This window comes from Saccoglossus kowalevskii, chromosome 4 (assembly GCF_978046115.1).
Source record: "Saccoglossus kowalevskii chromosome 4, keSacKowa6.1, whole genome shotgun sequence".
Taxonomy (NCBI): domain Eukaryota; kingdom Metazoa; phylum Hemichordata; class Enteropneusta; family Harrimaniidae; genus Saccoglossus; species Saccoglossus kowalevskii.
The window spans coordinates 46,425,239-46,451,732 of NC_140644.1; the positions used below are offsets into that span (position 1 = coordinate 46,425,239).

The 26,494-nt window shown below is 32.6% G+C and overlaps 1 protein-coding gene across 1 annotated transcript in view; it reads left to right on the forward strand.

The window, feature by feature from the left end:
• LOC100367722 (phosphopentomutase-like) overlaps positions 1 to 25,679 on the forward strand; it is a 177,860-nt gene extending 152,181 nt beyond the window's left edge. The window contains exons 12-15 of the mRNA XM_085498186.1: positions 13,825 to 13,924; positions 17,486 to 17,572; positions 23,309 to 23,442; positions 24,967 to 25,679. Coding sequence (XP_085354312.1) covers positions 13,825 to 13,924; positions 17,486 to 17,572; positions 23,309 to 23,442; positions 24,967 to 25,069 — 424 coding nt within the window. The 3' untranslated portion in view covers positions 25,070 to 25,679. The remainder of the gene's footprint in view (positions 1 to 13,824; positions 13,925 to 17,485; positions 17,573 to 23,308; positions 23,443 to 24,966) is intronic.
• Positions 25,680 to 26,494: the final 815 nt, after the last annotated feature.

Consider the following 26,494-nt stretch of genomic DNA (forward strand, 5'->3'; position numbering starts at 1 on the left):
TCAGTGTGTTTGGCATTGCAACTAGATATTGTATTCTCAAGGTAACTCAGTGTGTTTGGCATTACAACTAGATATTGTATTCTCCAGGTCATTCAGTGTGTTTGGCATGTACAACTAGATATTGTATTCTCCAGGTAATTCAGTGTGTTTGCCATGTACAACTAGATATTGTATTCTCCAGGTAATTCAGTGTGTTTGGTATGTACAACTAGATATTGTATTCTCCAGGTAATTCAGTGTGTTTGGCATTACAACTAGATATTGTATTCTCCAGGTAATTCAGTGTGTTTGGCATTACATCTAGATATTGTATTCTCCAGGTAATTCAGTATGTTTGGCATGTACAACTAGATATTGTATTCTCCAGGTAATTCAGTGTGTTTGGCATGTACAACTAGATATTGTATTCTCAAGGTAATTCAGTATGTTTGGCATGTACAACTAGATATTGTATTCTCCAGGTAATTCAGTGTGTTTGGCATGTACAACTAGATATTGTATTCTCAAGGTAATTCAGTGTGTTTGGCATGTACAACTAGATATTGTATTCTCCAGGTAATTCAGTGTGTTTGGTATGTACAACTAGATATTGTATTCTCCAGGTAATTCAGTGTGTTTGGCATTACAACTAGATATTGTATTCTCCAGGTAATTCAGTGTGTTTGGCATGTACAACTAGATATTGTATTCTCCAGGTAATTCAGTGTGTTTGGCATGTACAACTAGATATTGTATTTTCCAGGTACAGTAATTCAGTGTGTTTGGCATGTAGAACTAGATATTGTATTCTCCAGGTAATTCAGTATGTTTGGTATGTACAACTAGATAGTGTATTCTCCAGGTAATTCAGTGTGTTTGGCATGTACAACTAGATATTGTATTTTCCAGGTACAGTAATTCAGTGTGTTTGGCATGTAGAACTAGATATTGTATTCTCCAGGTAATTCAGTATGTTTGGTATGTACAACTAGATAGTGTATTCTCCAGGTAATTCAGTGTGTTTGGCATGTACAACTAGTTATTGTATTCTCAAGGTAATTCAGTGTGTTTGGTATGTACAACTAGATATTCTATTCTCCGGGTAATTAAGTATGTTTGGCATGTACAACTAGATATTGTATTCTCCAGGTAATTCAGTTTGTTTGGCATGTACAACTAGATATTGTATTCTCCAGGTAATTCAGTGTGTTTGGCATGTACAACTAGATATTGTATTCTCCAGGTAATTCAGTGTGTTTGGCATTACAACTAGATATTGTATTCTCCAGGTAATTCAGTGTGTTTGGCATTACAACTAGATATTGTATTCTCCAGGTAATTCAGTGTGTTTGGCATGTACAACTAGATATTGTATTCGCCAGGTAATTCAGTGTGTTTGGCATTACAACTAGATATTGTATTCTCCAGGTAATTCAGTGTGTTTGGCATGTACAACTAGATATTGTATTCTCCAGGTAATTCAGTGTGTTTGGCATGTACAACTAGATATTGTATTCTCCAGGTAATTCAGTGTGTTTGGCATTACAACTAGATATTGTATTTTCCAGGTAATTCAGAATGTTTGGTATGTACAACTAGATATTATTGTATTCTCCAGGTAATTCAGTATGTTTGGTATGTACAACTAGATATTGTATTTTCCAGGTAATTCAGTGTGTTTGGTATGTACAACTAGATATTGTATTCTCCAGGTAATTCAGTGTGTTTGGCATTATAACTAGATATTGTATTTTCCAGGTAATTCAGTGTGTTTGGTATGTACAACTAGATATTGTATTCTCCAGGTAATTCTGTGTGTTTGGCATTACAACTAGATATTGTATTCTCAAGGTAACTCAGTGTGTTTGGTATGTACAACTAGATATTGTATTCTCCAGGTAATTCAGTATGTTTGGTATGTACAACTAGATATTGTATTTTCCAGGTAATTCAGTATGTTTGGTATGTACAACTAGATATTGTATTCTCCAGGTAATTCAGTATGTTTGGTATGTACAACTAGATATTGTATTTTCCAGGTAATTCAGTGTGTTTGGTATGTACAACTAGATATTGTATTCTCAAGGTAATTCAGTGTGTTTGGTATGTACAACTAGATATTGTATTCTCAAGGTAACTCAGTGTGTTTGGCATTACAACTAGATACTGTATTCTCCAGCTAATTCAGTGTGTTTGGCATGTACAACTAGATATTGTATTCTCCAGGTAATTCAGTGTGTTTGGCATGTACAACTAGATATTGTATTCTCCAGGTAATTCAGTGTGTTTGGTATGTACAACTAGATATTGTATTCTCAAGGTAACTCAGTGTGTTTGGCATTACAACTAGATACTGTATTCTCCAGGTAATTCAGTGTGTTTGCCATGTACAACTAGATATTGTATTCGCCAGGTAATTCAGTGTGTTTGGCATGTACAACTAGATATTGTATTCTCCAGGTAATTCAGTGTGTTTGGCATGTACAACTAGTTATTGTATTCTCCAGATTGTTCAGTGTGTTTGGTATGTACAACTAGATATTGTATTCTCCAGGTAATTCAGTGTGTTTGGCATGTACAACTAGATATTGTATTTTCCAGGTACAGTAATTCAGTGTGTTTGGCATGTACAACTAGATATTGTATTCTCCATGTAATTCAGTGTGTTTGGCATTACAACTAGATATTGTATTCTCCAGGTAATTCAGTGTGATTGGCATTACAACTAGATATTGTATTTTTTAGGTAATTCAGTGTGTTTGGTATGTACAACTAGATATTGTATTCTCCAGGTAATTCAGTGTTTTTGGCATTACAACTAGATATTCTCCAGGTAATTCAGTGTGTTTGGTATGTACAACTAAATGTCAGGGGTCAAATATGTTGTTTACGAGTGGTAAAACAAAGGCCTGGAAAACGGGTAAATGCGAGGGCCCTTACCAAATTGTGAGCACCAATAGTATATTAATTGTATACATATTCTGTACAAACCATTACAAAATTATTCCATAGAACTATTCGATAGATGTTTTATAGAAATCTTATAGAAAAAATCTATAGAAGTTTTATAGCATTTTCGCCAATTTGTCTATAAAATTTTCATAGAAATCCTATAGTTTTTACATAAATGTTTTATAGAAATTTATAGTTTTTATATATGGCATTTATAGAAATTCTATAGTTTTTATATAAAAAATCTAGTTCTTTTATAGAGCTTTTTTAGAAGTTTTAGTTTTTTTATGGGCATTCTATAGAACTTTTATAGACATTCTATAAAACTTGTATGGACAGTCTATAATACTTGTATAGACATTCTATAAAACTTGTATAGACATTCTATAAAACTTGTATGGACATTCTATAAAACTCCTATATAGACATTCTATAAAACTCGTATAGACATTCTATAAAACTTGTATGGACATTCTATAAAACTTGTATGGACATTCTATAAAACTTGTATGGACATTCTATAAAACTTGTATGGACAGTCTATAATACTTGTATAGACATTCTATAAAACTTGTATAGACATTCTATAAAACTTGTATGGACATTCTATAAAACTTGTATAGACATTCTATAAAACTTGTATGGACATTCTATAAAACTTGTATGGACAGTCTATAATACTTGTATAGACATTCTATAAAACTTGTATAGACATTCTATAAAACTTGTATGGACATTCTATAAAACTCCTATATAGACATTCTATAAAACTCGTATAGACATTCTATAAAACTCGTATGGACATTCTATAAAACTCCTATAGACATTCTATAAAACTTGTATGGACATTCTATAAAACTCCTATAGACATTCTATAAAACTCGTATAGACATTCTATAAAACTCGTATAGACATTCTATAAAACTCCTATAGACATTCTATAAAACTTGTATGGACATTCTATAAAACTCCTATAGACATTCTATAAAACTCCTATAGACATTCTATAAAACTTGTATAGACATTCTATAAAACTTGTATGGACATTCTGTAAAACTTGTATAGACATTCTATAAAACTCGTATAGACATTCTATAAAACTTGTATGGACATTCTATAAAACTCGTATAGACATTCTATAAAACTTGTATAGACATTCTATAAAACTTGTATGGACATTCTATAAAACTCCTATAGACATTCTATAAAACTCGTATAGACATTCTATAAAACTCGTATAGACATTCTATAAAACTTGTATAGACATTCTATAAAACTCCTATAGACATTCTATAAAACTCCTATAGACATTCTATAAAACTTGTATGGACATTCTATAAAACTCCTATAGACATTCTATAAAACTCGTATAGACATTCTATAAAACTCGTATAGACATTCTATAAAACTCCTATAGACATTCTATAAAACTTGTATGGACATTCTATAAAACTCCTATAGACATTCTATAAAACTCCTATAGACATTCTATAAAACTTGTATAGACATTCTATAAAACTTGTATGGACATTCTGTAAAACTTGTATAGACATTCTATAAAACTCCTATAGACATTCTATAAAACTTGTATGGACATTCTATAAAACTCCTATAGACATTCTATAAAACTCGTATAGACATTCTATAAAACTCGTATAGACATTCTATAAAACTTGTATAGACATTCTATAAAACTCATATAGACATTCTATAAAACTTGTATGGACATTCTATAAAACTCCTATAGACATTCTATAAAACTCGTATAGACATTCTATAAAACTCGTATAGACATTCTATAAAACTCCTATAGACATTCTATAAAACTTGTATGGACATTCTATAAAACTTGTATGGACATTCTATAAAACTCGTATAGACATTCTATAAAACTTGTATGGACATTCTATAAAACTCCTATAGACATTCTATAAAACTCGTATAGACATTCTATAAAACTCGTATAGACATTCTATAAAACTCGTATAGACATTCTATAAAACTTGTATAGACATTCTATAAAACTTGTATAGACATTCTATAAAACTCGTATAGACATTCTATAAACCTCGTATAGACATTCTATAAAACTTGTATAGACATTCTATAAAACTTGTATAGACATTCTATAAAACTTGTATAGACATTCTATAAACCTCGTATAGACATTCTATAAACCTCGTATAGACATTCTATAAAACTCGTATAGACATTCTATATAACTTGTATGGACATTCTATAAAACTTGTATAGACATTCTATAAAACTTGTATAGACATTCTATAAAACTCGTATAGACATTCTATAAACCTCGTATAGACATTCTATAAAACTTGTATAGACATTCTATAAAACTCATATAGACATTCTATAAAACTTGTATGGACATTCTATAAAACTCCTATAGACATTCTATAAAACTCGTATAGACATTCTATAAAACTCGTATAGACATTCTATAAAACTCCTATAGACATTCTATAAAACTTGTATGGACATTCTATAAAACTTGTATGGACATTCTATAAAACTCGTATAGACATTCTATAAAACTTGTATGGACATTCTATAAAACTCCTATAGACATTCTATAAAACTCGTATAGACATTCTATAAAACTCGTATAGACATTCTATAAAACTCGTATAGACATTCTATAAAACTTGTATAGACATTCTATAAAACTTGTATAGACATTCTATAAAACTCGTATAGACATTCTATAAACCTCGTATAGACATTCTATAAAACTTGTATAGACATTCTATAAAACTTGTATAGACATTCTATAAAACTTGTATAGACATTCTATAAACCTCGTATAGACATTCTATAAACCTCGTATAGACATTCTATAAAACTCGTATAGACATTCTATATAACTTGTATGGACATTCTATAAAACTTGTATAGACATTCTATAAAACTTGTATAGACATTCTATAAAACTCGTATAGACATTCTATAAACCTCGTATAGACATTCTATAAAACTTGTATAGACATTCTATAAAACTTGTATGGACATTCTATAAAACTCCTATAGACATTCTATAAAACTCCTATAGACATTCTATAAAACTTGTATAGACATTCTATAAAACTTGTATGGACATTCTATAAAACTCCTATAGACATTCTATAAAACTCGTATAGACATTCTATAAAACTTGTATGGACATTCTATAAAACTTGTATGGACATTCTATAAAACTCGTATAGACATTCTATAAAACTTGTATGGACATTCTATAAAACTCCTATAGACATTCTATAAAACTCGTATAGACATTCTATAAAACTCGTATGGACATTCTATAAAACTTGTATAGACATTCTATAAAACTTGTATAGACATTCTATAAAACTTGTATGGACATTCTATAAAACTCCTATAGACATTCTATAAAACTTGTATGGACATTCTATAAAACTTGTATAGACATTCTATAAAACTCGTATAGACATTCTATAAAACTTGTATGGACATTCTATAAAACTTGTATAGACATTCTATAAAACTCCTATAGACATTCTATAAAACTCCTATAGACATTCTATAAAACTTGTATGGACATTCTATAAAACTCCTATAGACATTCTATAAAACTCGTATAGACATTCTATAAAACTCGTATAGACATTCTATAAAACTTGTATGGACATTCTATAAAACTCGTATAGACATTCTATAAAACTTGTATAGACATTCTATAAAACTTGTATGGACATTCTATAAAACTCCTATAGACATTCTATAAAACTCGTATAGACATTCTATAAAACTCGTATAGACATTCTATAAAACTTGTATAGACATTCTATAAAACTCCTATAGACATTCTATAAAACTCCTATAGACATTCTATAAAACTTGTATGGACATTCTATAAAACTCCTATAGACATTCTATAAAACTCGTATAGACATTCTATAAAACTCGTATAGACATTCTATAAAACTCCTATAGACATTCTATAAAACTTGTATGGACATTCTATAAAACTCCTATAGACATTCTATAAAACTCCTATAGACATTCTATAAAACTTGTATAGACATTCTATAAAACTTGTATGGACATTCTGTAAAACTTGTATAGACATTCTATAAAACTCCTATAGACATTCTATAAAACTTGTATGGACATTCTATAAAACTCCTATAGACATTCTATAAAACTCGTATAGACATTCTATAAAACTCGTATAGACATTCTATAAAACTTGTATAGACATTCTATAAAACTCATATAGACATTCTATAAAACTTGTATGGACATTCTATAAAACTCCTATAGACATTCTATAAAACTCGTATAGACATTCTATAAAACTCGTATAGACATTCTATAAAACTCCTATAGACATTCTATAAAACTTGTATGGACATTCTATAAAACTTGTATGGACATTCTATAAAACTCGTATAGACATTCTATAAAACTTGTATGGACATTCTATAAAACTCCTATAGACATTCTATAAAACTCGTATAGACATTCTATAAAACTCGTATAGACATTCTATAAAACTCGTATAGACATTCTATAAAACTTGTATAGACATTCTATAAAACTTGTATAGACATTCTATAAAACTCGTATAGACATTCTATAAACCTCGTATAGACATTCTATAAAACTTGTATAGACATTCTATAAAACTTGTATAGACATTCTATAAAACTTGTATAGACATTCTATAAACCTCGTATAGACATTCTATAAACCTCGTATAGACATTCTATAAAACTCGTATAGACATTCTATATAACTTGTATGGACATTCTATAAAACTTGTATAGACATTCTATAAAACTTGTATAGACATTCTATAAAACTCGTATAGACATTCTATAAACCTCGTATAGACATTCTATAAAACTTGTATAGACATTCTATAAAACTCATATAGACATTCTATAAAACTTGTATGGACATTCTATAAAACTCCTATAGACATTCTATAAAACTCGTATAGACATTCTATAAAACTCGTATAGACATTCTATAAAACTCCTATAGACATTCTATAAAACTTGTATGGACATTCTATAAAACTTGTATGGACATTCTATAAAACTCGTATAGACATTCTATAAAACTTGTATGGACATTCTATAAAACTCCTATAGACATTCTATAAAACTCGTATAGACATTCTATAAAACTCGTATAGACATTCTATAAAACTCGTATAGACATTCTATAAAACTTGTATAGACATTCTATAAAACTTGTATAGACATTCTATAAAACTCGTATAGACATTCTATAAACCTCGTATAGACATTCTATAAAACTTGTATAGACATTCTATAAAACTTGTATAGACATTCTATAAAACTTGTATAGACATTCTATAAACCTCGTATAGACATTCTATAAACCTCGTATAGACATTCTATAAAACTCGTATAGACATTCTATATAACTTGTATGGACATTCTATAAAACTTGTATAGACATTCTATAAAACTTGTATAGACATTCTATAAAACTCGTATAGACATTCTATAAACCTCGTATAGACATTCTATAAAACTTGTATAGACATTCTATAAAACTTGTATGGACATTCTATAAAACTCCTATAGACATTCTATAAAACTCCTATAGACATTCTATAAAACTTGTATAGACATTCTATAAAACTTGTATGGACATTCTATAAAACTCCTATAGACATTCTATAAAACTCGTATAGACATTCTATAAAACTTGTATGGACATTCTATAAAACTTGTATGGACATTCTATAAAACTCGTATAGACATTCTATAAAACTTGTATGGACATTCTATAAAACTCCTATAGACATTCTATAAAACTCGTATAGACATTCTATAAAACTCGTATGGACATTCTATAAAACTTGTATAGACATTCTATAAAACTTGTATAGACATTCTATAAAACTTGTATGGACATTCTATAAAACTCCTATAGACATTCTATAAAACTTGTATGGACATTCTATAAAACTTGTATAGACATTCTATAAAACTCGTATAGACATTCTATAAAACTTGTATGGACATTCTATAAAACTCCTATAGACATTCTATAAAACTCGTATAGACATTCTATAAACCTCGTATAGACATTCTATAAAACTTGTATAGACATTCTATAAAACTCGTATAGACATTCTATAAAACTTGTATGGACATTCTATAAAACTCCTATAGACATTCTATAAAACTCCTATAGACATTCTATAAAACTCGTATAGACATTCTATAAAACTCGTATAGACATTCTATAAAACTCGTATAGACATTCTATAAAACTCGTATAGACATTCTATAAAACTCGTATGGACATTCTATAAAACTCGTATAGAAATTCTATAAAACTTGTATGGACATTCTATAAAACTTGTATAGACATTCTATAAAACTTGTATAGACATTCTATAAAACTTGTATAGACATTCTATAAAACTCCTATAGACATTCTATAAAACTTGTATGGACATTCTATAAAACTTGTATAGACATTCTATAAAACTTGTATGGACATTCTATAAAACTTGTATGGACATTCTATAAAACTCCTATAGACATTCTATAAAACTTGTATAGACATTCTATAAAACTCGTATAGAAATTCTATATAACTTGTATGGACATTCTATAAAACTTGTATAGACATTCTATAAAACTTGTATGGACATTCTATAAAACTCCTATAGACATTCTATAAAACTTGTATGGACATTCTATAAAACTCGTATAGACATTCTATACAACTTGTATAGACATTCTATAAAACTTGTATAGACATTCTATAAAACTCGTATAGACATTCTATATAACTCGTATAGACATTCTATATAACTTGTATGGACATTCTATAAAACTTGTATGGACATTCTATAAAACTTGTATGGACATTCTTTAAAACTCCTATAGACATTCTTTAAAACTCCTATAGACATTCTTTAAAACTCCTATAGACATCCTATAAAGCTTCTATAGACATTCTATAAAACTTCTATAGACATTCTATAAAACTACTATAGACATTTTATAAAACTCCTATAGTTAAATGCTGTAGCATTCATATACAGAATTCACATCCAATCTTAAGAAAATAACAAGTACAATACATGTTTTATGTGATATATTAAATAATTTTTCTGAAGGTTCTTTGAGACAATATACATGTATAAATATACTTTGTCCATAAATTGTACTTGCAATTGTACTAAAAAAATTATGGCATGTGGTTAAGTAGGTGTAAAAAACTTTTCTTTCTTATGATTACAACTGTATCATACTCTTGGACTTCAAGAACTGCTGATACTACAGTCTGTAATAAAACAAATTTGTGTAGAAATTAAGAACAAACTTGTTTAAATATACACATTGTTATGGCAGCATTATACTTACATATACAGTATGATGCTAAATACAACTGATGTCATTATGATGTAGTAGTGTTGTTTCATTCTTGTGCATGGAATATTTAGTCTTGTTTTCAAAATTGCAAAATTGATTAGCCTTAAGGTGAACAAAACCCTAAATCCTATATGCCAAATACAATAGTCATGACATAGGTTGCAGATATTAAGAATATTGCAGTTGGTCTAATGCGAATAAAATTAAGACCTTCAACTGGTTCTAAAATACTTTAAAGCATGTTTTTTTATCTTATTTAAATAATCCATAATTTCAATATTTCAAGAAGTCACTAACTTGAAATAAAGTATATTCTCACAATAAGATTGTTGGTGCTTTACCTAAATTTAAATTCACTAAAATGGCATGTACCTATTTCAACATTTTACAGTACCGGTAGATGTAACAAAAAAAATAAATACTCTGAGACTTTAATGTAATTATATGCATTGGTTTTAACTGCAAACTGCACACAATGCTTCAAACATTTGAGCTGAGAGCAATCAACAACCACTAAACAACAGTCAGCCATTTTGGAAATTGCATTACATGATGGGAACCCCAGTCTGGTCAGGAATGAAAATTGAGGGCCCTTCGGTAGATTAACAGAATGTAGGAATTAAAACAAATTTTAAAACACATGTCCTAACCACCTCAGTTGAGCATTTTATATTAGTAGCAATTACAATAATTGCTGGCTTTGCTTTTAGTTTTGGGCTTTTGACAAACAATATTAGGTTTTATAGAAGTTTTATAAGAATCGTATAGTCGTTTTATAAAATATTTATCTAGAAACAAATATGAATGAAAGTCAATCATAAAACAAATTACATGTATGTCATATGCTGACCACCTCTGTTTGGCACTACACATTAGTGGAAATTACAATAATTGCTGGCTTTGCTTTTATTTTAGGGCTTAATTATAATATTAGGTTTTATAGAAGTTTTATAAGAATCATGTAGTTTTTTTATAAAATATTTATCTAGAATAAAACCAGGAATACTACTTCTTTCTACAACAATGTGACTGCAGTGAGCATAGCATTAATTCATCAGTGTACTGAAACCATCTGACTGACTTCTATAGAATTTCTATAAAATGTCTATAGAAATTCTATAGTGTTGTTATAGTAAAAAACTATATTACAAATATTATAATTGCAATTTTCCCAAACATACATGAATATACCTTGCTTGTGTAATGTTAGAAATATTATAAAGCATTACAATATCAAGCGGAGGATTTCTATAGAAAATCTATAGAAAATCTATAGAAAGTCTATTAAAAATTCTACATAATGTTACCTTTGAAAAAAATTACATTGTGCAATAATTTCAAGAAAAATATTTAAATTCTGTTTATTTGTTTGGGGAATTGTGATTTTAAAATCTTCCAAGTGATATCAGGTGAGTTCTCAGAAATTCTATACAAGTCTATTCAATGTCTATAGAATAATAACTACTGAAAATCTATTGAAAACTTCAACTCTATCAAAATTCTATGAGACTTCTATAGAAGTATATAGAAGTCTATAGAAGTTCTATAGAACATTTTCGTAAGGGAAAAGTATACTTTTTTGAAATTGTGTACATTATGTGTAAACAAAATTCATACATACATGTACAAGAAAACAGCAGTACATTATTTGTATGCAAACTTTATACAAATTCATTAATGTATATTTGTTTTATACTAGAAATGTACAGATTTTTTGCATAGGTTTCAATGCCTAAATATTGTATAATTTACATATACAAAAAATGTACAATATCATAAAATAAAGAGTAACCAAAAAATTTGTGTTTGAATCATGTCAGAATGAAGTATAATGTATGTATACATTAATTGTACAAATTATTGACTTGGCATCTTGACAAATATTAGTATTATTTGACTTACAATCTGAATAAACATAACTACGCCCAATAATACAATATATGTATTAATAAACTACAAAAATATGGAATTTAATATTCAATGATATTCATAAGATTGTATGTGTGCTCGTCTGTTCCACTGATATTTCAGGAACCATACATCGTTTTTTTAATGAAACTTGGTGCATAGATGCTCTGGGTCAATGCGCAGATTTGATTTGGTTTTGGATATTAATTACCTAATTTCAATGATAATTAGGTAATTTTTAGGTGTTCCACGACTGTTCCACGACTGTTCCACTTATATCTAAAAAAAACACTTATTGGATTTTGATGAAACTTGGTACTTATATGCTCTGAACTGATGCGCAGAATTGATTAGTTTTGGGTAAAAATTCGTGTATATTAATTACCTAATTTGCCGAATGATTAATTAATTTTTGGCTTTTCCACTGATATCTCAAGTACTAATCATCACATTTTAATGAAACGTTGTACATTGTTGTCATAGGACACTGCACAGACCTGATAGTTTTTAGGGTAATATAGTACATATTAATTACCTAATTTGCATAATTAATTGCTTTTTCAGCTTTTGATATTTCAAGTAGTAATCATTAGATTTCAATGAAACTTGATACACACTCAAGGATTATGCAGAGATCAATTTTTTGGGGTATCAGATTAGATTTGGGGTAAATATTTGTGCATATTAATCACCTATTTTGCATAAATAGTTAATTTTCTGCTTTTTCACTGATATCTCAAGTACTAATCATCACATTTCAATGAAACTCGGTACATATATTCTTTAGGACAATAGACAGATCTGTTTAATTTGGGGTTAAAATCTGTACATATTAATTACCTAATTTGCATAATTAACCAATTTTAAGCTTTCACACTGATATCTGAAGTACTAATTATTCTCTTTCAAGGAAACTTATTACACAGATGGTCTGTTACATTGTGCAGACCTTATTAGTTTTACACTCAAATCTGTTCATATTAATTTCCTGATTTGCATAATTAGTTTCCAGCTTTCCAATCAATATCTCAAGTACAAGTAATTTTTAATTAATTTTTAATATGTTTCCAATACTCCGTACACGAGAGTTCTTTCTAAGCTTTCTTTGATTATGAATTGAGCTTTGTACAATTTTTGGGATACCTTTTGTATACAAAAGTCCATTTTTTGTATACTAGTATTTGCATACCTTTTGTATACAAAAGTACATTTTTTGTATACTAGTATTTGCATACATTTTGTATACAAATCTGTTCCAAATATATGGTACTTCTTGTATACAAACAAATATACATATAATGTACAAATTTATTCAGAAGTTGTATACTTTTTGTCTACTGAATTTTGGTAAGGGAGTAAACATTGTGAGTGGTAAACATTATCCGTTAGAATGCGTACGAGACCTTGGTACTTGTATTTGTGTATGCAAATTTGTTTTAAAATTTTTTTCACTTTGAAAATTTAGAAACATAAAAAAATACTAATATTATTGTGTGAAAGTAGCAGGCATTTCACACAGGTAAAGAGAGGTTAATGTTTTTCAACCAATTACAGTGATATCTATTTTACTTGACTACAGGTATGGGTACCATTGCTCTCTGAATTCCTATTATCTTTGTTATGATCCACAAGTGGTTGTCTCAATATTTGACAGATTGAGGAACTATGAAAATGGATCTGTAAGTCTGTTTTATTACATCAACAATATAAACAATATAAACAATAATGTATAAATGACATACCATCACGGCAAGCACTGAAATAATCACCACTATTAGTTTCCCTTGCAAACATTGAAACCTTCTTTAGAATATTCTTATCGATGCTTGTGTTGACTTAATTTTTCAATCCCAACAAGTTTTGAGTTTTGAGTAGTATTAATCGTAATAAGGAAATCATATACAGTAAAAACTTTGTAGTTGTGGTAGATGTGCTTTGATTGGTCTCTTCCATAGCCCTATAATTTTTGATATCTCTGATACTTGCAAGTGCTTTGATTGATCTCTTCCATAGCCCTATAATTTTTGATATCTCTGATACTTGCAAGTGCTTTGATTGGTCTCTTCCATAGCCCTATAATTTTTGATATCTCTGATACTTGCAAGTGCTTTGATTGGTCTCTTCCATAGCCCTATAATTTTTGATATCTCTGATACTTGCAAGTGCTTTGATTGGTCTCTTCCATAGCCCTATAATTTTTGATATCTCTGATACTTGCAAGTGCTTTGATTGGTCTCTTCCATAGCCCTATAATTTTTGATATCTCTGATACTTGCAAGTGCTTTGATTGGTCTCTTCCATAGCCCTATAATTTTTGATATCTCTGATACTTGCAAGTGCTTTGATTGATCTCTTCCATAGCCCTATAATTTTTGATATCTCTGATACTTGCAAGTGCTTTGATTGATCTCTTCCATAGCCCTATAATTTTTGATATCTCTGATACTTGCAAGTGCTTTGATTGGTCTCTTCCATAGCCCTATAATTTTTGATATCTCTGATACTTGCAAGTGCTTTGATTGGTCTCTTCCATAGCCCTATAATTTTTGATATCTCTGATACTTGCAAGTGCTTTGATTGATCTCTTCCATAGCCCTATAATTTTTGATATCTCTGATACTTGCAAGTGCTTTGATTGGTCTCTTCCATAGCCTTATAATTTTTGATATCTCTGATACTTGCAAGTGCTTTGATTGGTCTCTTCCATAGCCCTATAATTTTTGATATCTCTGATACTTGCAAGTGCTTTGATTGGTCTCTTCCATAGCCCTATAATTTTTGATATCTCTGATACTTGCAAGTGCTTTGATTGGTCTCTTCCATAGCCCTATAATTTTTGATATCTCTGATACTTGCAAGTGCTTTTCAGAACTGTTGAGGGTTCTATACTTAAACACAGTGAAGAACACTCATACAAACATAGTCACAATTTCAATACACAGTGAAGAACACTCATACAAACATAGTCACAATTTCAATACACAGTGAAGAACACCCATACAAACATAGTCACAATTTCAATACACAGTGAAGAACACTCATACAAACATAGTCACAATTTCAATACACAGTGAAGAACACTCATACAAACATAGTCACAATTTCAATACACAGTGAAGAACACTCATACAAACATAGTCACAATTTCAATACACAGTGTAGAACACTCATACAAACATAGTCACAATTTCAATACACAGTGAAGAACACTCATACAAACATAGTCACAATTTCAATACACAGTGAAGAACACTCATACAAACATAGTCACAATTTCAATACACAGTGAAGAACACTCGTACAAACATAGTCACAATTTCAATACACAGTGAAGAACACTCATACAAACATAGTCACAATTTCAATACACAGTGAAGAACACTCATACAAACATAGTCACAATTTCAATACACAGTGAAGAACACTCATACAAACATAGTCACAATTTCAATACACAGTGAAGAACACTCATACAAACATAGTCACAATTTCAATACACAGTGAAGAACACTCATACAAACATAGTCACAATTTCAATACACAGTGAAGAACACTCATACAAACATAGTCACAATTTCAATACACAGTGAAGAACACTCATACAAACATAGTCACAATTTCAATACACAGTGAAGTACACTCATACATAGTCACAATTTCAATACACAGTGAAGAACACTCATACAAACATAGTCACAATTTCAATACACAGTGAAGAACACTCATACAAACATAGTCACAATTTCAATACACAGTGAAGAACACTCATACAAACATAGTCACAATTTCAATACACAGTGAAGTACACTCATACAAACATAGTCACAATTTCAATACACAGTGAAGAACACTCATACAAACATAGTCACAATTTCAATACACAGTGAAGAACACTCATACAAACATAGTCACAATTTCAATACACAGTGAAGAACACTCATACAAACATAGTCACAATTTCAATACACAGTGAAGAACACTCATACAAACATAGTCACAATTTCAATACACAGTGAAGAACACTCATACAAACATAGTCACAATTTCAATACACAGTGAAGAACACTCATACAAACATAGTCACAATTTCAATACACAGTGAAGAACACTCATACAAACATAGTCACAATTTCAATACACAGTGAAGAACACTCATACAAACATAGTCACAATTTCAATACACAGTGAAGAACACTCATACAAACATAGTCACAATTTCAATACACAGTGAAGAACACTCATACAAACATAGTCACAATTTCAATACACAGTGAAGTACACTCATACAAACATAGTCACAATTTCAATACACAGTGAAGAACACTCATACAAACATAGTCACAATTTCAATACACAGTGAAGAACACTCATACAAACAGTCACAATTTCAATACACAGTGAAGAACACTCATACAAACATAGTCACAATTTCAATACACAGTGAAGAACACTCATACAAACATAGTCACAATTTCAATACACAGTGAAGAACACTCATACAAACATAGTCACAATTTCAATACACAGTGAAGAACACTCATACAAACATAGTCACAATTTCAATACACAGTGAAGAACACTCATACAAACATAGTTACAATTTCAATACACAGTGAAGAACACTCATACAAACATAGTCACAATTTCAATACACAGTGAAGAACACTCATACAAACATAGTCACAATTTCAATACACAGTGAAGAACACTCATACAAACATAGTCACAATTTCAATACACAGTGAAGAACACTCATACAAACATAGTCACAATTTCAATACACAGTGAAGAACACTCATACAAACATAGTCACAATTTCAATACACAGTGAAGAACACTCATACAAACAGTCACAATTTCAATACACAGTGAAGAACACTCATACAAACATAGTCACAATTTCAATACACAGTGAAGAACACTCATACAAACATAGTCACAATTTCAATACACAGTGAAGAACACTCATACAAACATAGTCACAATTTCAATACACAAAATTCCAACATACCAGACACAGCTAATAAAGTTTTAAGGATTATGCAATATTCTGTGGAAATTGATAGGAAGATAGCCGTTTTCAGATAGCTGGAATGAAATTAAACTTTTGTGAACAAAATTCAGCATTTATTTTAATGAATATACCAGTTAAATAGATGATTTACAAATTGACCTAAACAGTCATATCTTTGTCAGATTATTACGGCTATTAATGGATTGTATGTTTATTTGATTGTTAGTATGCATCACGTGTTGGATCATACAAAGTGACTGGAATTAGGGATCTCACAACAGGCTATGATAATAATCAACCAGATAACAAAGCTGTGAGTACCATAATTACCCATTTTGTTCATTGATGCCATCTGGTAGCATGATACTTAGAGAAGAATTCTATAAGCCAATATGCTTCCAAACCATTGTAAATGGTACTTCATCTAAGGCAGAAAAGTATAAGCATTGTAACTGTGAAACTTATTAAATGGTCTCTCTGCGCATGACTTGACTATTACTTGGCTCCATTTTACCCGTGATTTGCAATGAATCCACAAAAGAAGCACATGGATAATTTTACCCTAACTCTAAAACAATATTTGGCGCAACAAGGCTCACCGCACCAAGGTCAACCAGTGACAATACTCCTTGTTAGTCCCCGTTCGGACGCAGTACGAAAACGGGGACTAATGTTTTGACCTCAGTGCATCCGTGTCCGTGCGTGCATGCGTCCGACCATCCATGCGTCCGACCGTCCATGTATGTGTCCGGACTAGTATCTTAGAAATGCATGGACCAATCACAATCAAACTTCACACATAAATCATACATGATATTATACATATGCACGTAAATTTGTTTCACGATCTGATTCAAGATGGCCGAATAGCGGCCATTTTTGTGCTAAAAATCATCAAAATCAAACATTTCCCGGCTGTTTACAGGTGCATTTTGTTCAAACCTTGTATATAGGTTGGACATTATAGGAACTTGATCCACATCATTTTGTTTACGATCTGATTCAAGATGGCCAAATGACGGCCATTTTAGTGCTAAAAAATCATAAAAATCAAGCATTTCTCATCTGTTTACAGATGGATTTTGTTCAAACTTGGTATATAAATTAGACATTATGGGACCTTGATGCAAATAATTTTGTTTTTTAATTAAGATTCAAAATGGCCCACTGGCGGCCATTTTGTTTTAATGAATGTTGTTCTCGTGCCATATCTCTGACTTGCTTTCACTGAATATGTTCAAATTTTAAATATTTATTATACAACTGTACATCATGTCATAGTTAGACAGATATATGGGAGTCTAATGTTTATGTTAGACTGTATTTATGATCACACGGTGATTTGCATAATCTCGTGTTGGCATCAGTTTTTCAGTTTTATCTGCGTCAGCGGTTATGTTTGTTTCAAGTTGAAGTTTATTTCTGGATTCTGAACGAATTTACACCAACTTTACGTACGATGGAGAATTCTACAGTTAATACCAGACGACGGGGTCGTAAACGTGGAGTGCCTACTGCACCCCAAACAACAGAGCCAGTGTTGCCGGCCACGAGGAGAAAATCAAGTCATCGAGGCCGTGGTAGGGGTCACCATCGATCCCTTTCTTTACTAAATAGGGCGATGTCAACGAACCATCAAGATCGCGAACGTATGATGCCTCAAACCCTAACAATTGGATGGCGGCTGAAGTCCGACAGAAACTTTTGGAAATGGGCATAACGGTACCACAGTCCATGAATAAGAAAGAGGCGATTCAACTATACAAATTGAACTGCCAAGGCCGTGTTTCGACCACCAGCAGTGATGGTACAGTTACACGTACGGGTGACACAATCGAGAATCGCGGGACTTTAGAACTCACTTCACAGACAATTGAATCGGCGGATGTTACAGCCAACAACTCAGGCAATGTTAACGCTGCAACTAATATGGAAAATCTTATTCAGGAGGTCAGAGAGTTGTGAGAAACGGTATACAGATGGCGTCGTTCACTCGATGATAGGGTTGAAAACAACATGGCCGCTGTTCCATCGCGGGGGTCACCTCAGGAGTTTGACAACGTTGCGCCACGTATAGTTACAGTACCAAGCCTTCACGACACTGCTCTTGGACAGGATCGATTCGCTACCTTAGCCAGACGACGGTTTGGCGTAGCTTTGCACGAATTACCTAGAATCGTGCCAGTTTCAGATTCCTTAAAAACCAGTATACTTCAAGGTAAATATGTTAATTTGGCTACCTTACTGATACCAGCTCATGACAGTTCAGAGAGTCGCACTATTATTGATGCAACGGGCAGCGAGATTAAACTGAAGGGAAATCCTGACCCCCGATTAAACAAAGTTCTCACTCATAATGAATTCTTGGTGGCGTTCGGCAAATATCAATCAATTATATGCGAAGCGTTTCCACATCGTCGTGAAGAACTTGTTTGTTACCAAGCTCTTATTACCAACATGGCCGTCAATTTTGGTGGTAGCTTGTTAGTCCCCGTTCGGAAGAAGTCTGAAAACGGGGACTTATAATTCGGTCTCTGTGCGTCTGTGCGTCCGTGCGACCGTCCGGAGTCATATCTCAGAATCCCTTGGACCGATTCCGTTCATTCTTTGCATGTGCCTAGTACTTTATGTGGCACATATGCACATGCAGTGGTTTAGCGATTCGATTCAAAATGGCCGACTGGCAGCCATCTTGGTTTTTGAAAATGTCGTATTTTGGACATGCTTTGTCACTTTTCATTCAAATTTAGTACATAGATCATACATGTTAGGATACATGTCCCAGACCGTCCGTGAGTTCCTGAGTCTGTCCGTCCGACCGTCCGTGTGTTCGTCTGTCTGTCCGTCCGTGCGTAGGTCTAACCAACGTCATATTTCAGAATCCTGTGGACCAATTCCGTTCATTCTTCGCATGTGCCTAGTACCTTATGTGAGACATATGCACATGCTGTGGTTTAGCGATTCGATTCAAAATGGCCGACTTGCAGCCATCTTATTTTTTGAAAATGCTGTATTTTGGACATGCTTTGTCAGTTGTCACTCAAACTTGGTACATAGATTATACATGTTAGGATACACGTCCATGACGATTTATTTCACAATTGGATCGAAGATGGTCGACTGGCAGGCATCTTGTTTTTGTTTTTTTATGCGGTATCTTGGATGTGCTCGGCCAGTTTTCATTCAAATTTGGCACATACATGTACTTTAAGTCAATAAGTCAATAAGTGACTTCATAGCACACATATCAATAGGTGACTTCATAGCACACACATCAATAAGTGACTTCATAGCACACACATCAATAAGTGACTTCATAGCACACACATCAATAAGTGACTTCATTGCACACACATCAATAAGTGACTTCATAGCACACACATTCAAGAGTGACTTCATAGCACACATTCAAGAGTGACTTCATAGCACACACATCAATAAGTGACTTCATAGCACACACATTCAAGAGTGACTTCATAGCACACATTCAAGAGTGACTTCATAGCACACACATCAATAAGTGACTTCATAGCACGCACATCAATAAGTGACTTCATAGCACACACATCAATAAGTGACTTCATTGCACACACATCGAGTGACTTCATAGCACACACATTCAAGAGTGACTTCATAGCACACATTCAAGAGTGACTTCATAGCACACATCAATACATGACTTTATAGCACATACATCAATAAGTGACTTCATAACATGCACATCAAAGAGTGACTTCATAGCACACACATTAAAGAGTGACTTCATAGCACACACATATCAATAAGTGACTTCATAGCACACACATCAATAAGTGACTTCATAGCACACACACATCAATAAGCAACTTCATAGCACACACATCAATAAGTGACTTCATAGCACGCACATCAATAAGTGACTTCATAGCATGCACATCAAAGAGTGACTTCATAGCACACACATCAATAAGTGACTTCATAGCACACACATCAATAAGTGCCTTTACAGCACACACATGTACCTATATGACAACAGTCTTCTGAGTTGGTCTCTGTACAACAAGTACCTATAGGATGACAGTGGTCTGAGTTGTTCTCTGTACAACATGTAGCTATATGACAACAGTGGTCTGAGTTGGTCTCTGTACAACATGTAGCTATATGACAACAGTGCTTTGAGTTGGTCTCTGTACAACATGTATCTATATGGTGACAGTGCTCTAAGTTGGTCTCTGTACAACATGTATATATATGGTGACAGTGCTCTAAGTTGGTCTCTGTACAACATGTATATATATATGGTGACAGTGCTCCGAGCTGATCTCTGTACAACATGTATCTATATGGTGACAGTGCTCTGAGTTGGTCTCTGTACAACATGTATCTATATGGTGACAGTGCTCTGAGTTGGTCTCTGTACAACATGTAGCTATATGGTGACAGTGCTCTGAGTTGGTCTCTGTACAACATGTAGCTATATGACAACAGTGCTCTGAGTTGGTCTCTGTACAACATGTAGCTATATGACAACAGTGCTCTGAGTTGGTCTCTGTACAACATGTATCTATATGGTGACAGTGCTCTAAGTTGGTCTCTGTACAACATGTATATATATGGTGACAGTGCTCTAAGTTGGTCTCTGTACAACATGTATATATATATGGTGACAGTGCTCCGAGCTGATCTCTGTACAACATGTAGCTATGTGACAACTGCTCTGAGTTGGTCTCTGTACAACATGTAGCTATATGACAACAGTGCTCTGAGTTGGTCTCTGTACAACATGTAGTTATATGACAACAGTGCTCTGAGTTGGTCTCTGTACAACATGTAGCTATATGACAACAGTGCTCTGAGTTGGTCTCTGTACAACATGTAGTTATATGACAACAGTGCTCTGAGTTGGTCTCTGTACAACATGTAGCTATATGGTGACAGTGCTCTGAGTTGGTCTCTTTACAACATGTATCTATATGACAACAATGCTCTGAGTTGGTCTCTGTACAACATGTAGCTATATGGTGACAGTGCTCTGAGTTGGTCTCTGTACAACATGTATCTATATGGTGACAGTGCTCTAAGTTGGTCTCTGTACAACATGTATCTATATGGTGACAGTGCTCTAAGTTGGTCTCTGTACAACATGTATATATATGGTGACAGTGCTCTAAGTTGGTCTCTGTACAACATGTATCTATATGGTGACAGTGCTCTAAGTTGGTCTCTGTACAACATGCATATATATGGTGACAGTGCTCCGAGCTGGTCTCTGTACAACATGTATCTATATGACAACAGTGCTCTGAGTTGGTCTCTGTACAACATGTAGCTATATGGTGACAATGCTCTGAGTTGGTCTCTGTACAACATGTATCTATATGGTGACAATGCTCTAAGTTGGTTTCTGTAGAACATGTATATATATGACAACTGCTCTGAGTTGGTCTCTCTACAACATGTATCTATATGACAACAGTGCTCTGAGTTGGTCTCTGTACAACATGTATCTATATGACAACAGTGCTCTGAGTTGGTCTCTGTACAACATGTATCTATATGACAACAGTGCTCTGAGTTGGTCTCTGTACAACATGTAGCTATATGACAACAGTGCTCTGAGTTGGTCTCTGTACAACAAGCAACTGTATGACAGCTAATCGTTCTTGATGTCATTCAGTTCCTCGCTACAACAAGTAATACACTGGTGTGATACGTTATTTCACATGAGTTGTGTACCTTTGTATTGACCAGAAGATTATCCCTGAGTTTACGCCATGATGATATTATGACCACATGTGTTGACCCCATAGTGACTCTGTGATGAGCCCATGTGTTGAGCCCATGATGACCATATGACCACATGTGTTGACCCCATAGTGACCCTTTGATGAGCCCATCTTAAACCAATGACGATCACTTGATGACCACATGATGACCCTATTTCTTGATACAAACTTTAATTGCGTTAAACATTTTTTGATTATTATTATTTGTAGCTCAGAATCGCCAAATTTAATCATATTTAGCAAACATAATAATTAATCATTTTTGCTGGGATTTTTATTTCTAGGTGTTGCCAACCAGTTCATCAAGTCAGATGATCACATTTACTTTCAATAATGGATGTGTTACAACATTGCGTACAAGTGGTACTGAACCTAAAGTTAAATACTATTCAGAGATGTGTGCTGATCCCAAGCAAACGTAAGTTACAAACATATTTCTCCTGATTGTACCACTATTTTAGTGTTGCCTGAAATACCTTTATTTGCCCATTTGTTTACATTATGCAACTGATGTAAGTTTGATACTGACCATGTTAATTGTTGAATTCACTCATAATCTTGTAAAAAGCATGAGTGGGATACATAATCTGAAACAATGACATGTATGTATAGTCAGGTAGAACATCTAAAACAATGACATGTATGTATAGTCAGGTAGGACATCTACAACAATGACATGTATGTATAGTCAGGTAGGACATCTAAAACAATGACATGTATGTATAGTCAGGTAGGACATCTAAAACAATGACATGTATGTATAGTCAGGTAGGACATCTAAAACAATGACATGTATGTATCGTCAGGTAGAACATCTAAAACAATGACATGTATGTATAGTCAGGTAGGACATCTACAACAATGACATGTATGTATAGTCAGGTAGGACATCTAAAACAATGACATGTATGTATAGTCAGGTAGGACATCTAAAACAATGACATGTATGTATAGTCAGGTAGGACATCTACAACAATGACATGTATGTATAGTCAGGTAGAACATCTAAAACAATGACATGTATGTATAGTCAGGTAGGACATCTACAACAATGACATGTATGTATAGTCAGGTAGGACATCTAAAACAATGACCTGTATGTATAGTCAGGTAGGACATCTACAACAATGACATGTATGTATAGTCAGGTAGGACATCTACAACAATGACATGTATGTATAGTCAGGTAGTACATCTAAAACAATGACATGTATGTATAGTCGGGTAGGACATCTAAAACAATGACATGTATGTATAGTCAGGTAGGACATCTAAAACAATGACCTGTATGTATAGTCAGGTAGGACATCTAAAACAATGACCTGTATGTATAGTCAGGTAGAACATCTAAAACAATGACATGTATGCATAGTCAGGTACGACATCTAAAACAATGATCTGTATGTATAGTCAGGTAGTACATCTAAAACAATGATCTGTATGCATAGTCAGGTAGGACATCTAAAACAATGACCTGTATGTATAGTCAGGTAGGACATCTAAAACAATGACATGCATGTGTAGTCAGGTAGGACATCTAAAACAATGACATGTATTTCCAAGATTTATGTATCATTTTTATTGATATTTAGTATGTCATAAATTAATACATGTACATTTCAATTCAATTTTCAATTTGATCAAATATGGCCGACTGGTGGCCATCTTGTTAAAAATGTGATAACTGGGGCATGCTTTCACTTGTGAACTATGTTTTTCTTTGCTATGTCTTAAACTGGAGGGGTCGTCACACAACACGTGTTCGAATTTGATGTGAATAAACAATCTGTTGTATACGCCACTCAAGTTTCAAGGACACGCACGCGACAGCCCACTTTAATATGACGAGCACAAAGAGAACTTTCAAAAATTTAATGGGGACCGTGTCATTTTCAATGACTTGTTCATGTTATAATGAAAATAATTTGTGTTTTCATTGCAGGGACTATGAGGCAATCCGAAATGAACTCAGTGATTTGGTAGAGAAACTGGTGTCTGATTGGCTACAGCCAAACATCAACCAGCTGATTGCAAAAGCTGACTAATCTTATTTCCTCTCTACCTAGTATATTCCATGGGAATATTAGTATGATAGCTTCCCGGCTTTTATTTTTCACAAAGTTTTTATTTTTTTTTTGGAAACCAATAAAACTTTGTAAAAGATTTCTGGGTGTTTTTGAGTTTGCATGAATGCTTAGCTATAGCTATTACATGTTAAATTGAGACTATTATTTGGGTTCGTTCACTCGCAGTAATTTCTCAAACCTGCTTTGGTCGATCACATTTATGTACTATGACTTGCATATGCACATAGATTTTTGTTACCATTTGATTGAATATGGAGGCCATTTTGTGCCTGAAACTGAAGTACTGATTCCTAAATATGATCAGGGGAATATTATTCAATTATTCAATCTTTGTTTCATGATCACTTGTATCTGATTGAAGATGCACATCATATTTTGTTTTAAAATTTTGACAAAACTGGCGGCCATTTGGTTTTATTCATGTCCATCAAGATTCCTCACTAATATATTGCTTAACTAAGTACAGTACTGTTACAGTATATACTGTAAGTTATATTGTAAGTTGTGTTATTTTGTGGTTGATTTGTTGACTATTTTGTCAAAAATAAAAAAAATCTCAGTCTGTAAATGTGTTCCAAACCATTTTTGCGAGATTGACACTGTGATTGTTGGTTGTGGATTTGCGTGTATATTTCCCCTAAGTCATTTCATATAGAACCCTGCAGTTAAATTTAGAAAACAATTATGTAAAAGTTTAAAAAAGCTATTTATGTTGGCACATTGTACCACTACCCAAGCGCAAAGTGACTAACAAAGTGCTTACAAAGTTGTGAAAATCTTGTGAAAAGTTGGCGGATTTACATGGAAATGTTACCTATTCTGTTACATTATCGAATCCAGTTGTTAAAAGTTCGCGAAAGTGAATGAATATGTCATAAAAGGCCATTTGAATATCGTAGTGGCTATCGAAGGATGTAGAATTTTTAAACATTTGCATACATTAAATGGCCGCCAATTACGATAATTTTGAAATGACCCTGATAGATGAGTGGTCAGATGATCGACCGATAATGGAAGTAAAGTTCAATCGGTCGTGGTTAGTACTTGCATGGGAGACAACCTGAGAAAACCAGCGGGTGACACTTTTTTGAGTTTTTGCAGTCTGCACCTATTTGGTCCAAGCTGTTAAAACAGCGTGCAAAGTTCTCCAAAGCGATTCCAAAGTTGCTAGATTTGCTTGTATATTTGACCTAAGTTGTTGTTATATCGAACCATGCAGTTATAAAGTATGAAAAATGAATAAAATCCATTTGAAACCTCCCATGTTAGCAGAATGTCATATGAGCCGGCCGTAAAATGTGCAAATACATCTTAAAAATGTTAAAAGCGATTGAAAAGTTTGTGGATTTGTGTGCATATTCCCTCTAAGTCATTTCATTTAGA